The 27,119-nt window shown below is 35.2% G+C and overlaps 1 protein-coding gene across 2 annotated transcripts in view; it reads left to right on the top strand.

Annotated features, from left to right (window-relative positions):
• LOC121418739 (alpha-(1,6)-fucosyltransferase-like) overlaps nucleotides 1-26,808 on the top strand; it is a 62,660-nt gene extending 35,852 nt beyond the window's left edge. For both annotated transcript variants that reach the window (XM_041612815.1, XM_041612816.1), the window contains 6 exons: nucleotides 2,452-2,566; nucleotides 13,668-13,905; nucleotides 14,665-14,911; nucleotides 16,294-16,470; nucleotides 18,111-18,261; nucleotides 19,450-26,808. In XM_041612815.1, the coding sequence (XP_041468749.1) occupies nucleotides 2,452-2,566; nucleotides 13,668-13,905; nucleotides 14,665-14,911; nucleotides 16,294-16,470; nucleotides 18,111-18,261; nucleotides 19,450-19,785 (1,264 nt within the window). In that variant the 3' untranslated portion in view covers nucleotides 19,786-26,808. The remainder of the gene's footprint in view (nucleotides 1-2,451; nucleotides 2,567-13,667; nucleotides 13,906-14,664; nucleotides 14,912-16,293; nucleotides 16,471-18,110; nucleotides 18,262-19,449) is intronic.
• Nucleotides 26,809-27,119: the final 311 nt, after the last annotated feature.

The following is a 27,119-nucleotide window of genomic DNA, read 5'->3' as shown; positions in this document are numbered from 1 at the left end:
TTTTGTTTGATACAGTATCACCTTTTGACTGCCCTTCCCGTATGCAAGCTATTGAGTGACTTAAAGGCTAATACATGTATGGAAAGAGCATTTATTGTTGAAAAAAATTGCAAAGTATACCGAATCAACTCTTACATGTAGTTACTTAATGACTTTGTGACGTTTTTCACCTACTATTTGATAAAATATCAACTTTGAAATATATACTAGTAGCAATTTTGCCCCTTTTTAATCTTCCTTCTCAAAGTCATTGAGAGAATGTTAAAGAGAGTATTAAAAGCAAATGAAAATTGATTTTCGATGCTTATATGTGCACATTCTCTAATATTTGCAATACTGGTCGTTCATGCAGTCGCTGTCTATACTCAATACACTCTTGTAGCTTACCAAAAATGGCAAGCAATTGAAACAAAGTAAATCTTTGATAATAAAGTGTCAGTAGTGTTAATGATAGTCTCGATTTTGATTATCTTCTATCATGTCGACTTTACAGAACTGTAGTAGTATCTTTTTTTTTTTCAATCATGGATTCTCTATATGAAATAATAATAATATTCAAGATATCTAGCACCCTCTCTTTATAGCATTAAAAAAATATTTTTCAGTAAGAATAAGGAAGGCTCTTTGAACACTTCTTTGACAAATTTAATGATAGAATACCAGAAAGCTATGGACAGTAAAGATTACATCCTGAAATTTTCAGCCAATTCCTTTGTGTGGTATAGATTTAGTTAAAAAATACAACATGCAAACATTTTATTTTGATAGGGCACCTCATCAAAAGTAAATTTCCGTGTGAAATCATGAAATTTATCCAGTAGAACATATCCTCATTTACATCCTCCACATCAAGGGCGCATTCAATTCATTTGGAATATTGATACACTAGATGTAAAGCTAAATGACAGGCTTTAAAATTGAGGAGGGGAACATTAAGGTATTCAATATATACCGTGTTTACACATTGACTCGGCTCGCGTGTTGAATCCGCGAGCCGGGTTGAACACTGCGAAGAAGGGATCAGAGATCGCGTTCATACGTACATATAAAAAGGCGAGTTCAACACGGCTCGCGGATCTCGAACGGAAGAAGAATTATGACGTCGCAAATTAAACGCGGGAAATTCACCGCCGGAATCGAATCTTGTCCGTGCGAACAACAACAATGCCGAAAGTGAAAGCACGCGCAGTGACCTAGGTCAAGAGAGTTCGACACGGCTTTCTGTTTACACACGAAAAAATTGCCGAGTCTGACTCGGCTCGCGGGTTGAAACCTACGATTTTGGCGGATCGAAAAAGCCGTGTTCGACACGGCTCGCGGATCACACTGATCGCGTTTACACAGCATAAATTGCCGTGTTGAGCACGGCTCGCGTGTCGAACCCCCGAGCCGTGTCACTGTGTAAACACGGTATTCGAATGAGACTGTAAAGAGAGCTGGTTTTGGCAAGACTTAATACAAGCCCCAGGGGGCCAGTCAAATATATTGCTGTACACAGGAGTGACAAAAAAAACATGTTTAAAGGGGTGTTTTTTCAGTTTTGGATGCGGGCTGCAGATATAAAAAACACCGATTTTAAAAAATAAGGGTGTTTTTGAAAGACTGGTCAATGGTCAATCGCAGGGTCAAACGTATTTAGGGTATTTTTTTTTTTCCAAAGCTTTTTTTTCGAAGACTAGCCAGATCGTGTTTAGGGTACATGTTTTTTCCCCAAGCTTTTCCCCCGGGGCTTTTTCCTCCTCGTTTCTGATAAGTGTTCAGGTTCTTCCTGATTGTGGTAATTTAACCCTAACCGCACTGGGGTATGTAATTCCCATACAGTTTGTCTATATTTATATATGTTAGTAAGAAGACAAAAATTGTTTATGGGTCATATTCTGGCAACAACTTGTTTATAGGGGCCAAAATGTAACATTTGACTGCCCCCCCCCCCCCCCCGATGCAAGCAGGAAGATCACTGTTCATATAAAAAATGCTTTTTGATGGCACATAACATGCTGGTAGCCACATTTGGGTAGAAACAGATGATGATATTGTAAATAATGATGATTAAGGTTGATGTTGTTCATCATGATTATGGTGGTGAGGATGATGGTGATGATGGTGATAGTGATATTGATGGTGATGATGATGATGCTAATGATGATGATTGATGATGATGATGATGATGATGATGTCGATGATGATGATGATAATGACACTTAATTTGATAATGATGGCCAATATGGCAATTTTTAGTGACTAAACCATTCTTACTAACACTGTCTCTGATACCTCCTTCATACATGTTATTTATGTATTAATTTTGTTTCGAGTTAAATATCTATAGATGTAAATTATGTAAACTATTATCAGATTAAAGAACATTCAAGATTGTAAGCATAGAATGTATATATATCATCAAATATGTTTTTTTTCTCTGTATATTTTTCCATTGTCACTTTTCTGCAGGTCTATCATGACAGATATCTATAACTTAAGCAGAGTGGATGGGTACTCATCATGGAGACAAAAGGAGGCGAAGGAGCTGACGAATCTTGTTCAACAGAGATTACGTTATTTACAGGTTCGTATGTTAAGGGAGTTTCCCAGGTTTGTGCAAGTAAAGTTTAAAGAGATTGGTTTTCATCTTAATAGATGATGGGTACTTCAACTCTGTGAATCAAGACAATCGAGAAAATATCACTGGATGATTGATTGAAGCCAAGCTATAATTTATCACATGGTTTACTTTCGACCAACTACATAATTAGATTCTTCAGTACAGTCAAATGTGCTTTAGTAGCAAACACCTGTATAAAAGGATATGTACAAGTAGAAAACACGTTTGGATTCATTTTGATAGTGTTTCCAGTTATAGAGATTATTAAAGAACCCTTCCCATCAACCACATGCTCATAAAGACAGCTTTTCAATTCAATTTAGCCTTTTTGCATGTTGACTATACTCTCATTTGGATGTAACTGGCTTGTTCATATAACTATTTTGTTGAAAATAAGCGAAACTTTGAAATGTCATAACTTTCTTACTTTACATCCAATTTTGATGAAATTTTCAGCATTGTGCTTGTCTCATTTTCTCTATTGATTCAAATCAACATTTTTCTGAGGTGGACTTGACCTTTAATATCATTCTTGCAATAAAAATGCACTTGGAGTTCAAATCCTCCAAGGGTTGTGCCATGTGACCGGGGGGGGGGGGGGGGGGGGGGGGGGGGGGTTGAGGGGAGAAAGAGCAAGAGGGGAAGTGCTCATGATACATTAAATATGAGTTGGTAGCAATTAGCCTCATGTGTAGTAGTGACGATGGTGGTGAGCAGTAGTAGTAGTAGTAGTGATCCAAATATTTATACAGGTATATTAAAAAAGCTTTTCATTTGAAGTTGTCTCCCACGAATAGACCATATACGTATCGACAGATTCAAAACTCAAGTAAAGTAGTTGATTCGATGCAATGTTGATTCATCATGAATTTTAGTAGTCACTAGATCCCTTTGGGAAAAAAAATTCTAATTGAGTTCTGTATAAGGAGCAACTAGAGCATTATCAGCATTCTGTGCACAGGGAAATGGCAATCTAATATGGCTGACAAGTTGGCTTTATCTGTAACTCAATCTCACATAGCATGACCAAAATGCATTGTTATATTTCAAGGTGGCAATAATTTGATGAGTTAATCTCATTTGGACCATAAAGTAACCATGGGGACAGGATTTCATGTTACCGACCTCTGTTTCCTTGGTGCGAAATAGCATCATCAATTCTAATTTGCTCCAACCACAGTTTCCATAGATTGTCTGAAAAGCTTTGTTCAGATATGGTGTGATAAAGCTCACCAATATTTCAGACATGGTGAGACAAATTGATCAATACCAATATGCTTCAACTCTCAAAATCTTCAAAGACCTGCAAACAAACTTATTACATTATAATTATTTTTTTGAAATTTTGTTCTGTCATTGGTTTATCCCTGGTCAAAACTCAATCACTTTCCCATCCAACTCAATATTTTGGTGGGCTAAAGTCCTGACAACTTTTTCACATTAAATGGGCCAGCCAAAAGCTTTTCCCTTTCATGAATATTTGGAACTGCCAAAACGCCCATCGCAATCACATTCATGCATTTATGACATTGAGTTTGGGCTGGCGAAGGCTTTATACCTATTCCCATCTGATTTAAAGATGCTACATTTTTTTCAGGGAAGTTTTCATGGTTTCCCAGTGTTATGTCTGTTAGGGATATGCGGATTATTGACCATGAGATGCTTCCAGGATTTCGGCGTTAAAGACGTGGCTCTATCTTATGGTATGCTCCCTAACATCTCCTGCATCCGCTACATAATTTATTTGCCTCTTGACTCATCTTCTTTGTATATATGTACACTGTTGAGCTGAGTTTTGCTGTGCCATGTGTGAACATGCAAGGTACATGCTTTGACATTTGCGAAGATCATAACTTCCCATTTATCCTCTTCACACTGGCAGGAGGCCAAGAGGTTGATGGGGTTGAGGAAGGAAATGGGGTGAAAATGGGACACAGACAAAAGAGTTAAATAGACATGACTTATCAAACATTCAGACTGTTTTCTGAGTAGAGGGAACTGCTACAAGTCTGGGAGAACCCTCCTATCGTGTACAAAATGTACCGTAATCTGAACAGTCAAAGGAGTATTATATCCTCTCTTCCCTGTACTGAGCTCTTTGGGGAGAAAATCTGGAGGGGAGAGTGACCCGGGATGGGAATTGTTGGGCTAAAGCTGTTTTTATCAATGTTTGCTTGAATGTGATGCCAGGATAGCATGCAATTTTAATACAACCATTACACCACTGCATTTAGTATTTATTTACTTATTTTTTGTGTAGATATCATTGATCGATTCGCTTTCATTCTTGAATAGTAGGACAACTCAGCTTGCCGTCACTTTATACCATATGAAAGTACATTATATTATCATCAGAGTGTATTCCTCTTTATTACAATATTGACTTGAAAACAGACCAGTTTGGATTTGTGTTTCATTGTATGAAGCTCAAATGGCAGGATTGGTATTATAAAAACTGTGTGAACACAGTCTAAATGGCATCTTGTTACAAATCCCATTGTTACTTATTTAATTAATTCTCTGTTCACCCGCACTCGCCTCCAATATATTGACTTTGTGATATTGATTGGTCCTGCAATGCATTTTTTTTTCAGTACTTTACCAATCCAAGGTTAAGAAAATTGAAATGCTGCATCTGTGCATCTAGATCATATTTCCACTTTACATGGAATTGTTAATTGTGCCATTCAATCAATTATAGGTTCTAATAAGATTTATAGGCTGCAGTGAATGCCATGATCCTACTATGTTCATTATAGTTCAATAGAGTTGTGTATTTATCAATAGAGTGTGTGTTATACATGGGCATTTGATTATAAAAGGCATGTTAACGGAATGCAACGTATATGAATTGAGTCTCCAAGTAAAGGCCTGGTCACACCGCCTGAGCGTTGTTAGAGCGGTCGTGGAGTGGTAGGGAGAGAGGGTCGAATTTCGCTCACAAAATTGGGGAAAAAATCGGAAAAAAAAAAAAATCGAAATTGAAAATGGTGAACGGTAGCGAGTGGTGATGATTTTTTCTCTCCGCTCCACGACCGCTCCTACAACGCTTGGGCGGTACCAATTAAAATAAAACTTTCAAGATTGTTTGTGAGCACACTATCAAATCAATTATTACGAAATTTATGTCTTGAAAGTATGACTTACTATCAGCATAAATAAATTTCAGAGATACCTGAATTGGATTTTGTCTAGGATCTTGCATCACTAAATGCACAAGTTGCCTTTGGAGATGAAAGTAATGGAATAGCAGCAGGTAGATCACTTCCACTGCACATTGAATAGACCGATTATGAACAATAAACAATACCAAAATTAATTTATTGCTTTTTACGCCAACATTACTCCAAAACATTGTTAGTTTTATGCGTTCGAACTAAAATTTGCTCAATATGATTATAATGGGAGGTTAAAGGGGAATTTACACAGGCAATAAGCTGGTTGTATATAATAAAAGCAGAAAACTTCAAGAATTTTTTTTTAAGGTTTGGTGAAAATCCCTCAAAGAATAAGAGAGTTATTAATTCTTAATGTTTTGATTTTGTGATGGTTCAGACGAGCAGCTCCTTGATATGTTGTATGATATTACTTCCAAAATATCTTGTTTACTCAAAGTGTCATTTTATTAGTGCACTGGATATATCATCAGACACATCATTTTATACCCCCTTCTATATTAAAAAGAAAAAGGTTTTTATTCATCATGCTCTGTTAAAATGTTGGAATTTATGAGATATTACATGATATATGGGGAGGCTTCCTGCATATGACTTTATACATCAGAAACTTTGAAAATTGATAACTCTTTCCTATTCTTTGATAGATTTTCATAAGAAACACACCAATAATTTACTCTAATTTTTCTGCTTTAATTAGTACCAAATCATCATCAGGGTGAACTCCCCCTTTAAGGAACAAAGGCAGATTTTGAAATGGGTGTAAGACGTTGCGAGATATTTTGTGTTTGTTTTTCAATGTTCCTTGTGTTGGTTTATGTGAAAACATGGAAATGAACCATGTGTAGTTGTTTCCCCAAAATGGGTGTTTTTTTATTGATTTATGGCCCTTGAATCATCATCATTCTATTCAAATGCTGATAAGATGAAGAACAGATGTGATTTTATTGTCACATATTTTGTATTTCTCATGAATAGATATGATTTTTTTTCTGACACACCCATTATACTGGCCCAAATGTGTTTTAAAACTCTGTATTTTCTGCAAATTTGCTGCATTAGCTATGCATCATTTAGCACATAGGGCTTATACTGAGGATGATCAAACAATAATTCATGTCTGTTGCTGTGTTTATATAATGGTTCATTTAGATGAGCCCCTAATTGAATTTAGAACAGTTTGAATGAACCGTATATCAATTAATAGTATACAAATAATGAATGTTTATGAGTGCAATGGACAGAATACTTCATGAGGTGAGAGTTGAAAAGATTTCAATTTTGATGCAAAATATGGTCAGGTCATGCAGTGCAAGTTCTGTCTGTTGATTGTCGCGTATGTTGCATCCAATGGGCGCTTGCAATGGACAAAATCGTATGGATCCAAAATTGCACAATGAATGGATCCTAAATTGCACCGTCGATGACGTCATTGTTAAATCGTCCAAATTATCGATATCAAACAACCAATCAAATGCCAAGGATCTATCTAGGTGTCATATAAAGCCTTCTGACAAAAGTCTATATTCATCATGAGACTTTCTAAAAAAAATATGGGGGAGAGGGTGGTCCTGGGGAGCGTTTTATGAAAGGACTTGTCGGATGTTTTATCCGACAAGTCCCATTTTATCCGACAGTTACCATAGTAACAGTACCTTTCAGCCAATCAACATCAAAGATGTCAGATCTGACTACTTGTCGGATGAAAATGTTGATGAAACACTCCCCTGTCCCCCTTCCTTGGTTTGAATTGCCGTTTTCTGTTGCTGAGTGATGCACTATATGTGTATTTTTTTTTATTACAGGTGGTTTAGAAGAAAAAAATATGTGGAATGCAAAAATATTTATTTTCTTCAAAGACCAAATTGTGCCCGTTTTTTTATGCTGGGGAAGTGGCTGGTATTCTAGTTGAAAAACTGTTTATATGAAGTCAATTATGTGAGTTGCAAAACGATCATGTCACATAGAGTGACAACACTTGATAGCTGATGTTATTTGTAGGTTTGTTGTAGAATGTGATCTCCTTTGACCTGTTGCTGTCCCATATGTTTTTATTATTTCAATAAACTACATTTGATATAAATATGAATTAAATCTACCAGATACGTGCAAATATTTGGCAATCATCTATAATAGTTAATCATTATTGGTTTTTAATCCTATTTGCTCATTTGATTTGTTTATATGATCCCCATATTGTGTTACATATGGCATATTCCCACAACACGAAAATACCTGTTGTGATTTTGCATTGTTCAGGCCTGATAATACCGGATAATTATTAACACACATTCACACCAGCATAAAACAGAAAAAAAGTTATCATTTAGTGTATTTACTAGAAAGCAATGAGGCTTGCATTCTTATAGAGAGGATACACATTCTCCCTTTCATCAGTAGTCTCTTTCTTTACTTCCATGCTGCGAATAACTTCTTTGATCCTTGGATAAATCTTTGCGAAAGCTCTTGAATTCTGAAAAGTACCTACAAATTTGTATTTTTTAAAGGAATATCAATGTTACAAATAACATGCTTTTACACTGTCAACACTTGAGATTGATTCACAGTGCTAGTGAATTTATCTTTTACCTGACTGCCACAAAAGTACAAAAGCTTGTTAGCGAGCAACTAGAGGACTAACAGCTTATTAAAAAGATCCTGTCTAGTAGACCAGGTAATGAGGATAAATGCTTTACCTAAGGGTACTAGCACACCAACTTGGTTTTAACCTAGGTTACCATGATTGCAAGTCAACTGCTTGACCACTGGAGCTACGAATATCCTGCTTCCTTTTTAAAGCCTCCTCTTAGAATAAGATAGAAGCACTTAAGAATTAAAGATTAAAATATTTATTAGGTTTTCACCATCCTCTCTCTCATTTCACATCTCCTAAAGATCCCAATATACTGTATACTGTAACGATGATGAATGTTTATTTCACTCTTCATATTTATAATGCATTCTAGTGGAATGGTGAAACTTAATCAGGTATGGATCATACACTGGGAAGATATGATTATAATATAGTCTACTCACTTTTACCACTGACGAATAAAATCCTATTTATAAACCCACAAACAATAGATTTGGTTTTGATACTGAAAGTAGGCTTCCTGCCAGTTAATGATGGAAGTCTTTGTAAAATGCTTTTATTTTATTGGGTAAAAGCATACAGTAGGTGTGTTTTTTTTTCTCATAATTCTGTCTAATTACACATCTACCAAAGGTACCAATCTACTGTATCTCATTAAGATGATGAATGTTCATAACCTCACGCTTCATGAAACTTGTTAATTCATTCTTGGGGAGTGGGGAAATTTAATCAGGTATAAATCATACATTAGAAAAGTATGATTATAGTTCATTCTCTTTAACTGAAGTGCAAGGAAGGTAATTTCACTATAGAAAAGGTATTGACAAAATACTTTTAGGAAGGGTGTAAATGAGTATTATATACTTTACTCACTTTTCAGCAGTGAGAGGAACACAATCTCTCTCTTTACACTATAGATTTGGTGTACTGAATAAATGGTTTATGTCAGTTGATATTGGATATCTTGAGGGCCGTCTGCACCATCCCGAGTTTTCAAATTAGCGCGCTATTTCTGATCTGGCAAATTATCCTTATCTGAACAATCTCGAGATTATTTGCAATGGAGATGCAATTATCGCGCTAGTTCGTAGGATTCATCTCTAGATTGGAATCCCAAGTTAACTTGGGATTATTTGCAAAATAGCACGCTATTTTACGAATTATCGCACTAATTTGTAGGTGCAGACGCACTCGGGATTATTTATTGACGGCGTCAGACCATAATGCATCGATGCCTCGCTCGAGCAGGAATCGCTCTTCTTGCAATGGTGGAGACGGGGTTTCTTGAATCTCAAGATCAATCGCGAAGTGGGCCGATCGAGTTAAAATCTCGAGATTGAGCAAACTTGGGATGATGCAGCACCGCCTTTGGTGAAATGCTTTAATAATCATTATTGGGAAACACCATGTATGTAGGTGTAACTTCTTTTTTTTGGGGGGGCAATTAAGATCCCAGTGTATCTAATTGAGATGATGAATGTTTATTTCACTCTTCATGATACTTGTTTGTTTATTCTTGGGGAGTGGTGAAACTTAATCATGTGTCATGCATGGGGAAAATATCATACTTGATTCTAGCCATGTCAGGAATACAATTCTCTGTATTTTTAATACAATTGCCTTTAAAATAAATATAATTCACTGATCGCTGGTTTCTACCATTTGATGATTGATGTCTTTGTGTAGTGCCTTTCTTTTTATATAGTCAACATCCTAGGTGGAGCATTGTGGTTCTTTCACATCTGGTTGAATACACATCTAAGTAAATATACCAAGCTATCTAATTAAGATGAATGGTTATTTCACTCAGTATTCATGATATTTGTATGCTCATTCTTGGGGAGTGGTGAAACTTAATCAGGCAGGCATCATACATTGGAAAGATAGTAATTAATTTTTCTCAGTTATACCATGGTTTGAGGCTTACAATGTGTATCTTTTATTTTAATTGGACCGAATCCATTCTTGCCCCCCCCCTATTCGGTATCTATCCTAATATATCAGTCTATGTAAGGATAATTAAGAAAGTTTATTCATTAATATCCATCTTGATCTTTACAAATCATCAGAGCAACATTTGGTCCATGAAAGTATTTTTTCTGTCAGATGGTTCTAGGGGTCTTTGTAAAATGCTATTTTTATTGGACTATACATGGAGCAAGTTTTTTTAAAGGAATTTGTTTCTTGGACCCCCCCCCCTTCTCGACTTCTCTCTGACTTCACATCTACCATTGATGTCACGCTATCTAATAAAGATGGGGAATGAGTATTAATAGCTCATTATAATTCTTGTTAAGTGTTATCTCTTTGTGCAGAGTGATGAAACTTAATCAGGTATATAGTTAGATTTCCTATTAATTTAAAACACACTGAACCTAATTTTCTGCCAGTTGATACTTTGTTAAAATATTAGTATTTTTACTGCACAAAATAAGTTATTTTGAAAATTATTTTGTTTTCTTGTAACCTTCTCCCCCCATTATGTTAAAATTAATATCCCAGCTATCTTATTAAGATGATGAATGTATATTTGGCTTTTCTTGATGCTTGTTTATTCATTCTCACAGAGTGGTGAAACTTAATCAGGCATGCATCACGCATCAGAAAATATGATTATACATTCTATACCGCAGTGCGTGGAATATATATCTCTATCATGTCCTATGGTAGGTTTATGCAGTTATGTATGTAGATATCCTTGACTGACTGAGATTGTTCAGTGTACTTGAAATATCATTAACTTGTCATTTTCAATTAAATAAATAAATCAGGATTTAAATGAATAAGAACCATTGGGTATTAAAGGCATGATCAGTTAACATTGATATTTACTCTAAAAATCTGAGCTACACTGTACAATTCCCACTTGTCACTTATGTCTGTGATCTGTTATAAAAACAAAGCCCAGAAAATGGTGTCCGAAAGTCATTATTTATTATTTATTATTATTTCATTATTTTAAAAAAGGGAAATATAAAGTCACTGGAAACACCATCTTAATTCCATCCTATTAAAAACATGGGTTACTTATATTGATTTGTCCAGGAAATTTAGTAAAATTGTGATTTTTTTCTGTCACAGATATCTTAAAATTGTCTGAACGAATTTAAAATATTCTTATTTAATAATCCATATTAACAACGTTAGACATAAGATAAATTAAAGTTCAGTATCTTAAAAAAATGGCCAGTGAAATGTTAATCTATGCCTTAAAAACACTTAAAAGTCCAGCCCCAAAGACTTTGAGTAGGTTGAATACACTGAGTTCACAAACAGAACCATCTGGTGTTTAATCAAATGCATGAATGGGTGTGCATTGCAAGAGACCTGATACATTAAATTTTCTGGCCAGCCCAGTATCATCATATCTTATGTACAGCCATGCATTTTGAACTCGCCCCATTTGTGTTAAACTGAAAGAAAATTGAAAAAGCAAACATGTAACAACACCACCTTTTTGTGAAGCGAGTTCAAGACACATGGCTGTAAAGGTACCAAACTAACTTTTAAAGACACTGCAGAAGCAAAAAAAATGGGTCAGAAGGCAGTAACAGTATATCCATACATTGTAGATGCCATGTGCAATGTAATTTTATTAGCATTATACTTATGATTATGAGTAGTACAGAAGTAGTAGAAGTAGTAGTAGTAGTAGTAGAAGTAGTAGTAGTAGTAGTAGTAGTAGTAGTAGTAGTAGTAGTAGTAGTATGGCTGTAATTTTTCTGCGTAAATAGTTTAGGACATATATGTATATGACAAAGAACGCTGCAAACTTTCACTTGCCATCCTGTAATACCTCTTTGTACTATAAACAATCAGTATTTTATCAAGGTCCTGTCATTTGGAATATTGTGGAAGGGCATTTAAGAAATCAATGAAGAACAACTCTCCTGATTTCAATGTTTCTCTTAATCTTGTGTAATTATGTTGAACAATAAATAAGTGTTTTTTCTCTGAAACAAACACCTGGGGAGCATTTCATCAACCTTTTTATCTGACAAGTTGTCACATCTGACATCTTTCCCTGATTTTGATTGGCTGAGAAGCACTGTTACTATGGCTACAGTCGGATAAAATGGAACGTGTTGCGTTGTAAAGAACTATGACTGACAATACTTGCATTTGCTGTTTGGCAGATCACCAACGTTTGTGTGTGAACAAGACGTGAGATGGAGCACTGTACGAGGAAGGGGATAAGATGGGAGAAACTTTCAAGTTGATCTCATTACTTCTTGCTCATTACAAGCTCACTCCAGGGAAATTAAACTGACTTTTATAGTTGACGTGTGGGAGGTATTCTCTTTAAATGTCAGACATCTACATTTATATATGCCATTGAAACTTGTGCTGTAAGAACACAGTCACGCCCTGGGTCTTGATTAGGGATTGTTTGTCGTACAAATACAGGGAAATGTGTACAGGGGTAGAGAGGGTGATTGGAAAATTGTAATAAGGAAACAGAGTATGGAAAAGTGAATGAGCAAGAGACAGACGGACGTATAAGACTTGACAGACAGGAGGGGAAGTAGGAGAGATGAGTGGATGGTATGGTGGAGAGAATGACACAAAAAGCAATAGATGGACAAAGTCAAAAAGAGAAATAGACATGATTAGATAGACAGAGATTGAGATGCATTACATGAAAGAGAATCAAATTTCAAAGAGGCCGAGAACTAGATGGACAGTCAGGCAGGCATGGGGCTATTAAACTGAACAATGAACTGACAAATCCTGATGTTAAAAAAAAATCAAGTCAGTGTGGTAGTCCCCTCTTCCCTGGCATTGATTCTTGTATTTTATGATGAGACCTCGATACTTTGGTATACAATATAATAAGATACAATATCTTTCGCATCCTACCGGGTACACATTTAGCACCTAGGTCGAGAATGGCAAAGTGTGGATTAACGCCTTGCCAAAGGACGCTAGACCGTGGTGGAATTCGAACAGACAACCCTTTGTTTACAAGGTGAGACTCAGAACCACTACACCACAGCTCTTCCACGAATAGTGTATTAATCCAATCATCCATACTGCGACTTCAGTCTGTTATGTCTCTGTGATCTGTTTTATTTCCTCAGATGTATGAATACTGGCAGAAAGATTATTTAGTATGAATTCAAACAATTGTTTCATGGTAAGTCTGCCAGTTCCTCAGACCCTTGAAAGTCGGCTGAAAGAATGCAGAACTAATTCAACCAATCATGCCTTGAAGTTATCAGAACCTGAATGACCAGCAGAAAGAATATCCATACTATGACTTAAGTATTACGTTTCCTTTTGCTCTTTTCTCCAGAACCCTAAAGACTGCAGCAAGGCTAAGAAGCTTGTATGCAACCTCAACAAAGGCTGCGGCTATGGATGCCAAGTTCACCATGTAGCCTACTGTATGATAGTAGCTTATGCCACCCAGAGGACACTCATCCTGGACTCCAAGGGTTGGAGGTATGCCAGGGAAGGATGGGAGAAGTTCTTCCTGCCTCTCAGTGAGAACTGCCTTGATCGAACCGGAGATTCAACAGGAAGATGGGGAGGTATGTGCCCTGACTTCCCCATAATTCATATAATGAAAAAAAAATCAGTGAAAAGCATTCCCTCAAAAAATTGCTAATAATTTAATTGTACCTTCAGTCAGGGGGGCGGATCCAGGATTTTCCAAAAGAGGACAAAAACAGAAGGAAAAAAAAGGTTTTTAACCAAAAATTAAAGACATAGTAACAAGATTTTTAATCTTTAATGGATTTTCCTAAAATCTTCATCAATATTATTTTGTTAATTTTCTGCTATTTTTACAACAGTTTTTTTTTCTAAAGGGTGAACCTCCCCTTTAACTCATTGAGGTATATATGTAGTGAGAAAAAAATACTTTCAGCATTGTTATATGCACAGCTGTCATTGGCATACCTTCAAATAATGCATTTCTTCTGAATGCTTTTGTAAAGGTATGTATACTTAAGGGAGTGTCAAACTCATAGATTAAGCTATTATTAAAAGCTAGTGAATGAAATATGATTCCTTTACACTTATTACCAACCAGATGTAATTCTTAAAACCCCTTCCAAAGCCAAAGATGAAATTGACAAGTCAAATGCTTTCATTAAGCCAAAGCACAATAATGCAAGTTGTATGTATTTTCTCTGATTGACATTCAATTATTTTGCTTTCTGAAAGCTCAAATCAACCAGCTTTGGCAATTTCATACAGTTACAGATAGAAAGAGACCCCCCTATCACATTCAAAGTAATCTTAATTCTATATTGTTCATCAAATACAATCTCCTGATATCTTTTCAGATGCTAGCCGCATTGAAAATGTTCAAGTGGTAGATCTCCCCATTGTGGATGGCCTTCACCCTCGCCCAGACTTTCTTCCCTTGGCCATCCCTGAGGATATCTCTCAGAGGCTTTTAAGGCTACATGGTCACCCGATTGTTTGGTGGGTTGGACAGATAATGACATACATCCAGAGACCACAACCTGCCCTACAGGAGGATATTGACAAGATGAAAGAAGCTCTTGGATTTACTAATCCAATCGTCGGGTGAGTTAAATGAGGGAGGTGTAAAAGGCAGGCTTACGCATTGGTGAAATGACAACTACATGGGTGATTTCAAGTAGTGTTGGGATTGTTCTCAGAAAATATGACGTATTTCTGGCAGTTCATGTTGAGCGATGGTGTTGAATGTCGTCTGCTGAACAGAGCAGAGTGGGGGCATTGTGGTAGAGTGGTACAAATCTTGTCTTTCAATCAGAGGGACATGGGTTCGAGTCCCAGCCACGGCATGTTTTCTTTCAGCAAGAAATTTACCCACATTGTGCTGCACTCAATCCAGGTGAGATGAATGGGTACCTAGCAGGATTAGTTCCTTGAATGCGCAGAGTGCTGGAAGGCTTCTTGAGCTAAAGCTGGGTTGATAACATGATGCACCTCAGAAATGCTTATTTCTAGATAGATGGCCCTATATAAATTCCATTTATTATTAGTATTATTATTATGACATCTGATGTTTACGACCTATGTCAACATAACCCCTGTCTTACAGCATTTACATTGGTTACCAGTCCAGTTTCGAATCCAGTTTGAAATTTTGTTACTAGTATATCAATGTTTCTATGGATTTGCTCCTTCATACTTGAATTATTTAGTTACTGTCTATAAGCCAACACATTATCTACGTTCACAAAGTAAGAATTTATTCATCGTTCCTCCAATATCAACAAACACATATGGTGAACGTTTATTCATGCAGCCTCTATTTCATGGAACAAACTCCCAAATTTCCTGAAAGCAATTGATTCAGTTGACAAATTAAAAGGGCCCTTAAAACCCTCTTGTTCAAATCGTACCTCAACTCAACAAAGTGAACTCACCAACACATCCTTTTCTTTCCTTAATTTTCTGAGGCACATTAAGACATTTATTATGTGTTTTGCGCTGTATAAAATCTGACTACCGTATTATTATTATTATCATATGTTATTTCCTCATTCACCAACACCAACCCCCACGAATTGGAAATATTTCAAATTTGGTGTTGATGTTAGTGATCGCAAGCTCACAAACTGGTGGCAAACAGAATAAAACCTTCCTTAAAATTAGCTTTTACAGCTAAGATGAGTGCAAGTCAGTAGAGCCTTGTACATTTTAATGAACAATGATATTTACTCTTTCGGATTCTTGATGGAATATTTCAAATTACTCAAATTCTTCATTTTCAGTTTTTTGTTAAATAATCATGTTAAACATTCCAATGTATATCACATGTAGGCCTATTCTATATTATTTTGGTTCAAAAAGTTTTTTTGGCATGTAACTGAATTGTCTTTCAATATCCGTTTCCTTAATAGCTATCCAGTACCATTTACCAAGATTCGTTTTTTCCTTGATATTCTTAATCTATTTTCATTTTCTTTTTATTATAGCTTACATGTACGACGTACAGACAAAGTTGGGACCGAAGCGGCATTTCATGGAATAGAGGAGTATATGTTTCATGCAGAAGAATATTATCAAAGACTTGAGAGGAAACAAGAAGTGCCTGTCAGAAAAATTTACCTGGCGACAGATGATGCTAGTCTACTCAAAGAGGCAGAGAGAAAGTGAGTATTGGATCTTTCAGAGTAGCAATAATTAAAGATCACTAAATATGATACTATCCATTAGTCATTTGAAATTAGATAGGACATGCATACAACTATTTTTTAAAATTAGATCTCTCCCTTACCTGTTAGTCATTTTCTCTGAAATCCTCTACCAGGAAAGGTTTCTCTGGTTGGTTGAGAGTTTAAGTAATATTCTTTGAGGGGTTTTTATGGGGGAGTTGAGAGGGCCTTTGTCATTTACAGGCCTGTGAAATCTCCGCTATTTAGCGGAAATCCGCTATTTTCATTTTTAAGGTCGATTTCAATTTCCGCTTTTTTCCTGTGTTCCATTTCCGTTTTTTCTTAGTCAAAATTCCGCTATTTTATCCAAAACGGCTGGAAAACAAGTCTAGGTAAATGGATGCGAGCAGAATGTGTGTGTTGTGAATATACACGTTACGGGGCCTTGTATTTTGCCTTCGCGAAGTTTCGAATGAAACTGCTGCGGATCACACCTTGCACCGTGGCCGTTGTTGGCATACAAGCGCAAAGCAGCGGCTCAAATCGCGATATTTTGCGACTGGTAAATACGTCTGTAAGGATGATGACGTCATCCAAGATGGCAACTTACGTTGACCAACGAAAGGATCGAAGATGACAATGTTTCGTTCATTATTTCAAAGGAATTAGCGGTAACTGCGGTCTAAGGTACGATATTTCTGAATTTTAAACATTTTTTCGTAAATATGGATGTGATTTCTTTTTCATAATGTGACATTTTATGTACAAAAAAACGATCGGAAAATCGGGTTTCCACTGTTAGATCTAACGTTACTGCTAAAATACGTTGTCTGTACGTACGGGCCTCCAAGCTCTTCAGTCTATGTATTGGTGAGTGAGCCAACGCAGTTCAGCGGAACAACCAAAATATGCAGCGGCTTGGCGTTATGGCGATAGTAAATAGTAAGGTAAATTTTCAGATTTTTCCGCTATTTTTTTGAAACCCCACTCACAGGCCTGCATTTAGTTTTTGGTGGGAATGACAATTTCTCATGTGGGTGTTTGTTCCAGTGGGTTATCGTGTACTAGAAGAATGAGTTTGCCAGCTGTATTGTGGAGTTGAAGGTAGAATTGACTCAATATTGTTCATCATGGGAGGGTCCCCGATCTAGTTACTTTCTTTGAGATATATTTGTATGGGTCCCATCCGAGTATTCCCAGCATATCTGGGACACTGGATTATCTCTCCTAGGGGAGATTAAGAGATCACACTGTCAGTTTTTAGATTGACTTGTTTTAGATTTTAAATGATCTCATTTGCAAAACCCCATAACTGTAGGCATATGAATTTTATGATTTGTTAAAAATTTCAAATTATTATTTCATATTTTTTATTGTTTTTGTGATACCTTGGACATTGTCTCAGCACCACCACTTGGCACCACCCTTTCCGAGACCCTTTCCTCATTAAACCTCAAAATAAGAATTCCAATTCTCCCAGTGGTATCATTATGACAAATAGTTTAATTTGTCATATCAGTCACACCATACATACTTGTTTTGTTGTCTGCTGTTAATATATTTCTTGTGAATTATTTATTCCGATGAAGTTTTGTTTGACTGCATTTATAATTTGTTGATATTTTGTTCTTTTTCAGATACCCAAATTATGTCTTTGTTAGCGATAATGCAATATCTAAATCCGCTGGCCTTTCTTCAAGATACTCGGAGGATTCCTTACGAGGTGTCATTGTTGATATTTATTTCTTGTCACGTTCTGATTTTCTTGTCTGCACCTTTTCATCACAGGTAAGTAAATTCTATACCTTGGCCAAACAAAGTTTGAAGTGATTATGTAGGAATCAATATATGTTCGGGCAGTGTTGTTGGTCATTCTGTTGCAAATCGTGAAGCTCCAACTGGTTCCTCAGTTTTTGTCCGATGCTAATAAGACAGGACACACTCATGTTCCTGGAGTGATCTATGGCTCGATAGCTGTGCTGGGTATGGTACAGCTAAAGATGATTACTCTGCAATGTCTTCATAATGAAAAAAAGTTTCGCACTGTTATTCCCCCAAAGAATAGTCCTCAGAGCAAATATATCATTTCCATAACATTTCAGTATTTCTGAATTGAAATACACACCCCAGAGATCACACATGTTTATCATTTTAGAATTGTCTTGCTTAAAATAATTCTTTGATTTAATTTTTTTTCTGTGGTGAAGGACTGCTTCTAGTGAAGAAGATTCCAAGGTTTATACCACCAATCAGAGAATGGGATTTGAACACACCTATTCTAATGAAAAATACATTTAGACAGATATGAGTATTAATTTTAAGAAGACCAGTCACAGAATGACAAAAGTACAAAAATGAATGGAAAAAGATATGTTGGAACAGTGGGGTCAGGGGTATCACAGCTAACATTGACAAAATATGTTTACTAGCATGTTCAAATCAAGTTTCTTAACATATTCAAACATAAAATCACTGTATAAAAGTGTTCCAAGTTTTGTTTCTTTTACAAGTTGAATTTAAAACTTCCACAATTTGCATTGGTGGGGAAAAACTGAACTCCTCCCTGCAAACCCATTTTTCCCAACCCTATACTCGATAGTATATCATGCAGCATTGAATTTTAGTTCATGAAACTACTATAAATAAGACGCATCTCTCTGTCAAATTTGGTTGAAACCTGAAAGTTTTAATCTTTGCGTAGGAATGGAAAAACGTTCTTCTCCTTGCAGTATCCTGTATCCCTCTCCCTCCCCCCCTTTGCAGGCCCACAATGGTAATGTTTGGTAATTGGTATATGGGAACATTCAAGTTTCCCCTGCCCACATCCCTCAAAGAAGTACTCTTCGTGTAGCATGTTATTGATTTATATACTTATATGATTTGAAGCCGTATCACTCCAACAAGAAAGTATGTTTATTATCCATGTGTAATAATACATATTTTTTCCTCCCTTTGTTTTTCTCCTGCTCAAAACAGGTATGTAGAGTTGCATATGAGATGATGCAGTACATACATGAGGATGCTGCTTCCTACTTCCGTTCGCTTGATGATATATATTACTATGGTGGGCAGAATGCCCATTTGCAATCTGTACTGTACGAGCACAAGCCACGCAGCGGGACCGATGAGATAGAAATGCTGCCCGGAGACACTATAGGTGTGGCTGGCAACCACTGGGATGGCTATTCAAAAGGTACAAACCACAGGTTAGCGGGCAGACGAGGCGGCCTGTATCCGTCGTATAAAGTTGAAGATAAAACAGACATTGCCAAGATGCCTACCTACCCAGAGGCGGAGAACTTCCACTTATAACCCAAAGTCACTTGTCTGTCTGTCAGCAAGTCTGTGTTTGTTTTTTATTCATGTAATTCAGATATAGTGGATTTTAGGCTGTAGTAACCATTTGATTCTCGTCTATTAGGAAGCAAGGACTATCCGAGTCATACCAGTTTGACATTGGATTCTGAATAGTTCTCCATTTGTAGATATCACGACTCTTCACGAGTGAGGCAATAGAAGTGTGGTGGTTTGTTCAACCCTTGTTAAGGAAGGCTTATGTATACTTGCCAGAAAGCATCTAGGGGACTGACAGCAAACTAATCATTTCTATTTGGAACACAGTGATGAAGAATAATACTAGACCACAGAGCAATGGTGCTGCTGTAGCTTCAGAATTTGAACTTCGTCCAAGGAAGACCACAGAGTCTTCTTTGATAGGATATTTTAAACCAAGTAGCTGTGGAAGATTGGACCATCAAGACTACTGAATTGGAATCAACACAGAAAGGTGTGATTATCATGACGAATAGTAATAATAATATGTCTGACATGAAGTAAACAAAATGTGATACTTGATCAGGGGCGGATCCAGCTTTCGCCAATGGGAGGGGGGGGGGAAAATATTTTCATCCACTTTTTCCCTGATCAGCAAATAAAGACATTTTTTGGGGGGGAGGGGTAGTCCTACCACTTACAAGAACATTTAACTCTGTTTATGTACACAAGATATGTGTCAACTAACTAAATCCTTAATAAATAATGTTAGCACAAAATGGGAGCTCAAATTTTTGGATATTTCATGTATTTAAACCTGAAAAGTGAGCATTCTGACCATTGTTTTATTAATTGTAAACAGAATGCATATTTAGATAAACAATGTGAGGACAAAGTGTAAGCTGCAAATTTTTTACTCTCAGACATGAAAGTTTTACATTCCAATCACTTTTTGTAACCATGAACAAGATGGGTAACTAAATGCAAAAATTGTGATTTGATCTACTTGCTGGATTTTGTTTATTATCCCACCTGACTGATCCCCCTGGATCCATCTATGCTTGATGATTTAATCTTAAAGTAATAAATAGTTCACACTATTTCAAGGGATGAAGTTGAAGCCAGTTTAGAGGCCAAATTTTTCTGGCCTTGTCCTAGGTATAAATCATGTGTGCAAAGTTGATTCGAGAAAGCTACGTATCATGTCACTTGCCATTTTAACAACAATTTTAGCTGCATTTCTGAATTCTCTAATATTGTTGGGAAATTTATGGAAATTGATGTTATTTTTCTATCTACTATCTTAAAATGTGTATCTTTTTATGGGTGAGGTAGAGCAGATGCAATATGTCCAACTCAAATTGAATATTGTTACACTTAGTGGCCCATTGGTTTGATTATGGTAAGCCAAATGTGGTATAAATATTTTGCAGTTGATATTCAACATTTCAAACAGCTGAAATTGGCAAATTGTAATTACTTTAATGTTCTTCTATACTGACACATGGAATAGGAAAAGAGAAAACAAATGAAATTTAAAGAGTAAAAAAAAGTTGTTACATATTTGGCCTTCCATAATTTTAGCCAAGATTAGCAGACCCTTGCTTGGTAAAACTTGATTTCAGAATGTGAGTCTCTGTGAGAGAAAAGAAAGTCCAGCTGTGATAACCATGCCGTATAGTGTTGTGTCTGTAAATTGTGAATTCTTCCCTACAGCAATATTCTTTGGGGTATAAGAGATTTATTGAGGCTGTATATGAGCATTTTAAGTCATAAACATAAGATTGCTCTGTCATCTATACATGATCGACTTGATCTCAGAATGTCATTTTACTTTGAGAGGAACACCTCTGATTCACATCTTGTTCATACAATTTGTCTATTAAGATGGAACGTCACTCATTTCACACTTAAAATCATCTCGCTTGTAAAGGAAACCTCATATTCACATTTTATGCGAAATTAATTTCTCAGTGTATATCACATTCACACAATTTGTCTGTTAAGATGGAATGTCATTTACTTATTTTAAACTTAAAACATCTCAGAATGTCATGTCACTTTTAAAGGAACACCTCAGATTGCATTTCGCTAAGAAATTATTTTATTAGTTTATTTCTCATTCACACTCTTTTTTTATTATATATATACTATTTACTCATTATAAACTCAAAACATCTCAGAATATCATCTCTCATTGACAGGAACACCTCAGATTCACCTTATACTTAGAAACGAATTTCTCGGTGTGTATCTAATACAATTTTTCAATTGATAATACTCAATGTCATTAACTCATTTTAAACTTAAAACATCTCAGAATGACATCTCACGTTGGAAGGAACGCATCAGAATCTCATCTCACTTTTATCAAACAGATTTATAATGACATCTCAGCTTAAAATGAATGCATCATTTATTCCTTTGTAAGGTAGTAGATCTTTCACAGCTTGATTGAATTATGATAAACATTTCATCACTTTGATGGAATATCAAGTGTCATTACTTTGTCAGGTTTGTGGTTTTAGAATGTAAAGTATACAAATATTGGGAAGAAATTTTCAGTATTATTTATGTTGGGAATCATGTGTAAATGTAAGAGATAGTGCCTAATTTTCTATTGATTATAACTGTAAAATAAGTTTGTAAATGAAATTTCATTGTGAAAATGATATGTGAATACTAAATTTTGTACTACATTATCAAAGTTTATTGCAGAGAGTCTTAACAGAATATTATATATATAGGTGTTTTATGTACTATTTCATGTGGTGATCATAAGTTTTGGGGTTGCATCTTGTTGTGTATTTGATTAATTATCTGTATTGTAAATAATATGGGATTGATGGGGGCATGCAAAGTGAAATAAGCTTTCTTATTTTACTTAGAAGAAAAAATAAGAGAATAATCTATTCAAAATTGTGTACATTCAATTCCAGTGTATCATTGTGATCAAATTGATTAAATTTGATCTGATATAAATTGTGTATATCTTAGAGTACATTCTAAACGGGAGTATATGTTGAGTAAGCACTATATACAATCGAAACATTATTGCTATGATCAATATATATTATATGATGTTTTGCTTGAAGCTTGTTTTTACCTCACAATTTTGCTCTTAAACTAAGCAAAGTCTAAACTTAAATTTGGTGCATATATATTCATGTGCATCAAACATCAAGAAGTTCTCTTATGGCTTTGACAAAATAGTGTGTGTTAGGCCTACTGTAATATTTAACTACATGTAAATGAACTAATATGAATCATGTCATTCTGAAATAATTTTCTATCTTCCACTAAATTTTCATGCCCATTGCCCTATTAAATTATAAAACTATGTAGTCATAGAAAACCAGGCTTTCACATATATTTTTTAATGAATATCAGCCCATGTATTTTAAACTTAAAAGGAACATCTTTAAATGTCTACTTCGGTGAGTTAAGGAGGCAACTTGTTGATATGTGTCCTGTAAGAAATTCAAAATCCATTAAAAGAATTGTATCTAGATGATGTGCTGCATAATCTCTTGAAAATCAAATTGATTGGATTCACAAGTTTGTGTTTGCTATGGCATGATGACAGTGGAATCTGCTAAAGGGGTCGTGTGGTTGTCAGATGTGACACTCCTGACATTCCACAATGAATGACCCAGGAAGCAGTTTGGCATTTCAAGGAATGAATTCCCAGGTTTGGTAGATGTAGTAAGTCATTTCCATTACTTCCATGTTGGGATATGAACATCATTATTCATAGTTTGAATACATTTTCACTATACCACAGCATCTCTGCAGGCACATCGTATTGGAAATGTTTACCAATAGATGCATACCTGAGAGATTAAGTTGGAAGCATCATAGAGTAGTGGATCTAACTCTGACGCTCTGAAATCAGAGGGCATTGTGTTTTAAACACACCCAGCGTCCTTTGGCAAGGCATCACTCCACACTTTGTCGCTCTCCACCCAGGTGTTAAATGGGTACAAATAGAATGTGAATGCCAATGTAGTATGCATAAAAACTCATACTGGAGAAAATGCACCTATTGTGTGCAGTCAAGCCAGAATCTGATGACCAGGGTATTATATATGAAAACCATTTAAAGACATTCAAATCTACCAAGAATATTATTGCCGTATTGTAAATTAAGAATGCAGAAAAATAAGTGTGAAATCATGTTTTTCATGATTTCAATAAGTGAGTTCAACAGATTTGGCTCATAGTTATGTGATCTGTACAAAATTTTAATCAATGGTAAAAAGTCTCTGAATAAGCCAATCATGATTTCTTTTAAATTGTACAACATGAATACATTTATCAACTCTGTATTATCTATTTTGTGTAATGAAATTAATATATAAACATATTTGTATAGCTACCATCAGAAACAAAGCTCTATTTTCTTCAATTTATTCCATGATTTAGCATGGGTGATACTGAAATCCAAAAATGATCATGGTGGAAGAATTTATTATGATCATTGACTATAATTAAGTACAGATGTAGACACAAAGAGATAATTTAAACTTCTTTTCAAGTTCAGCCATTTTAACAAGGTTGTTCAATTCCTATGCATATTTCCTTGTCTGCTACAGTCCAAAATGTCCAAATGATATTTGTTTTGCTGGTTTGTATTTAAGTACCAGTTCAAGACATTGCATAAAGTTAGAAAATTTTTATAGCTTTAAGTCATTTTCCAAAAGAAAGTAATTTTTTTCTCCTTACTTGAAATGTTTGCACTTATTAATATCAAACCCTAACAAGGCATTTTTCTTTATAAAGAACATCCAAGAATATTCATATACTTGTTAATCTAAGACTTATGTTTGCCATGTATGTGTTTATGCATGTACAATTTTGATAAAGAAAATTTGTGGAATATTTTCTTTTTGCGAAGAATGCCGTTTTTGTATTATTTTAGGTCAGGATTAGGTTTTGGGTGTAGTTAGTTACAAAATGGAGATGGGGTAAAAGTCATTAAAAATATCTGTATACTTGTTATCATGTTCTGATTTGACAAGTATGTTTATATAGTATGAATAGAGGGTAATCATGTACCTCTTTAATTCTGCCATATTTTTTATGTACTTTTTAAATACTTGTATCAAATGAAATCGGAAACTGAGGTGTGCTTTCAGCATTCACAAAGTGTTTTGATATTGAAATGTAAGTTAAATTACATCTTGTCAAATTGAATTACAGTTTCTGATTCTCAAGTTCCCTTACACTGTTATTTTGATTGGGTGGTGCTACCTTATACAAGTAAATAATGAAGTTGTGAAAAGATATTTCAAATTTAGAAGTACTTTTCTGTTCATGTCCTTGTTGTTTTTGACAAGAATAATTATCCCAAACACGATTTCATGAACGTAAAGCAATAAGAGCCGATTTAATTTCAAACGGCTTCCTTCTTTATGTCCAGCTTGTGATTACAGGTGCATGTCATTGAAATATAACTGCTCTGTTGCTAACAGAGCTTTGAATCTTGACCGTGGTCAAAATTCATGCTTCATTTCAAGCGGGTATAAATTTTAAAAACTTTCTGTTATCAACTTTCCAAAAAGCCACTTGTGATATTTGAACCTTTGTCTTATGCCAAGGCTTGAAGCTTAGCAATAACATTAGATAAAACTCCATTTTAACTTTCTTTTACACTGAATGTTGAATTTAGATCAATGCATAAGTACGATTGTGCATTTCGTATTTAGCATGTGTGATCATATATGACTGCCCAAGTAGGGCACATCTTGTGTAGAGTAATCTGAATGATATGTACCATTCTTTTAAGATCAATATTTTGCATATCCTTTCATTTTCAGAGAAATTAAAGGAAAATTGTGTTCTGAAGTAGAATACTGTATATGTAATTTATATATGCAAAGATTTCTTTAATGAAAATGTAACATTTTATGTCCAAGTTTATGTTCAACTTCTGTTGGTGCAGGCCTTAAATTCAAATATTTTGGGGTCATTGTTAGAGATAACTCGTTAAAGGGGCACGCTTGACAGTAAGATATTTGTTATTTTTCAACTTATGTATCACCTACATCTCTATTAAATAAACATAAATTTTCTGGGACAGGCTTGCCCGTAAGGTTGTAGGGCAGGTATTTGTTGATATTAACTAGTGTATCCATGTATTTGTTGCACATTTTAATGTGCAATACCTTTTATTTGTTGAATTAAAAAAGATACATTGTGCCATATCATGTTTTTGTTATACGTACAATTACGTTATTCTTTAAGGTACATGTATTACCACATCTGTTCAAGATTAATTATCAGTATTTATTAGTTAGATATTTTTATGCAGTGCCGGTCAGTTTCATGTAATGAAAGTATATTTCTCTTTTCCCCCTTTGTTTGCTATATTTTCTTTGCTATATATTTTTTCTCCTTTTATATTTATCCATAGTTAGTTTTTTTTTTAAAGAACCCTTCAGCTATTGTCTGTTTGTTTGTTTTTACGTTTTTGTCAACTTTTTGGTAGCTTATGATACAATTTAATCACTTAAATTTCAGTGATTTATTTCGGTTTTAATAATCTGAGTAAACCCTTTATTGTGTTTAATTTTCAGTAATCTCAATTATGAAAGTACTTGAAATTGAAGAAAGTTGGTAAAAAAAATTCAGCTTGATAATATGATAAGCAATGTAGTTCATTTGGGATGATAACTTTGATTCCTGTAGTTGGACAATATATGTATTTATATGAATATTTTATTATCATGACATATATGATACCAGTGGTATAGCAACGGGATAAGGAAATATATAGAGGGAGGGGTGACTTTGAATCATGGATCCCCACCCCAACTCTTAAGATTTAAAAAAAGATTGTCAAATTGAACTGCCTGGCTGTTCATTTTTAAATGGAAACTTTCATTATTCTTTGTTCTTGTTGTTTACCACTTTGAACGAAGTGGTAAACACTGTATGTTTCATGTTGATTGAAGGTTTATTGCAAGAAATTATGATGCGGTAAACATCACTATAGATAGCACACAAAGATGTGTGTATTCATTTGGTGATAAAAAAAGAATAAAATGAGATGAATCAAAACATTTTCTACTTGGTATTTATTGTTTTTGTGTGAGAGGTAGTTATGGTGATGGCTTGAAATAATTTGCAGTGTGGCGTGTGAGTGTGGAAATGCTGAAATGTGGGAAAATTTATTTTAATGATGATGAAAGAAAAGGACGAATTGGCGAGATAACGTAGCTAGCCATGCCGACGTATCACTTTTTATATGTCAACAATAGCAAGATAACTTATCTTGCCATACAACTTTTTGTATGTCGACGTGATGGCGAGATACCGTATCTCACTCACCACGTTGACAGTGTCACATCTTTTTTACTTGCCTTCTCTTC

The sequence above is a fragment of the Lytechinus variegatus genome, chromosome 7 (genome assembly GCF_018143015.1).
Source record: "Lytechinus variegatus isolate NC3 chromosome 7, Lvar_3.0, whole genome shotgun sequence".
NCBI lineage: Eukaryota > Metazoa > Echinodermata > Echinoidea > Temnopleuroida > Toxopneustidae > Lytechinus > Lytechinus variegatus.
The sequence above is the reverse complement of the archived record's forward strand: the minus strand, read 5'-3'. Positions and strand labels throughout refer to the sequence as shown.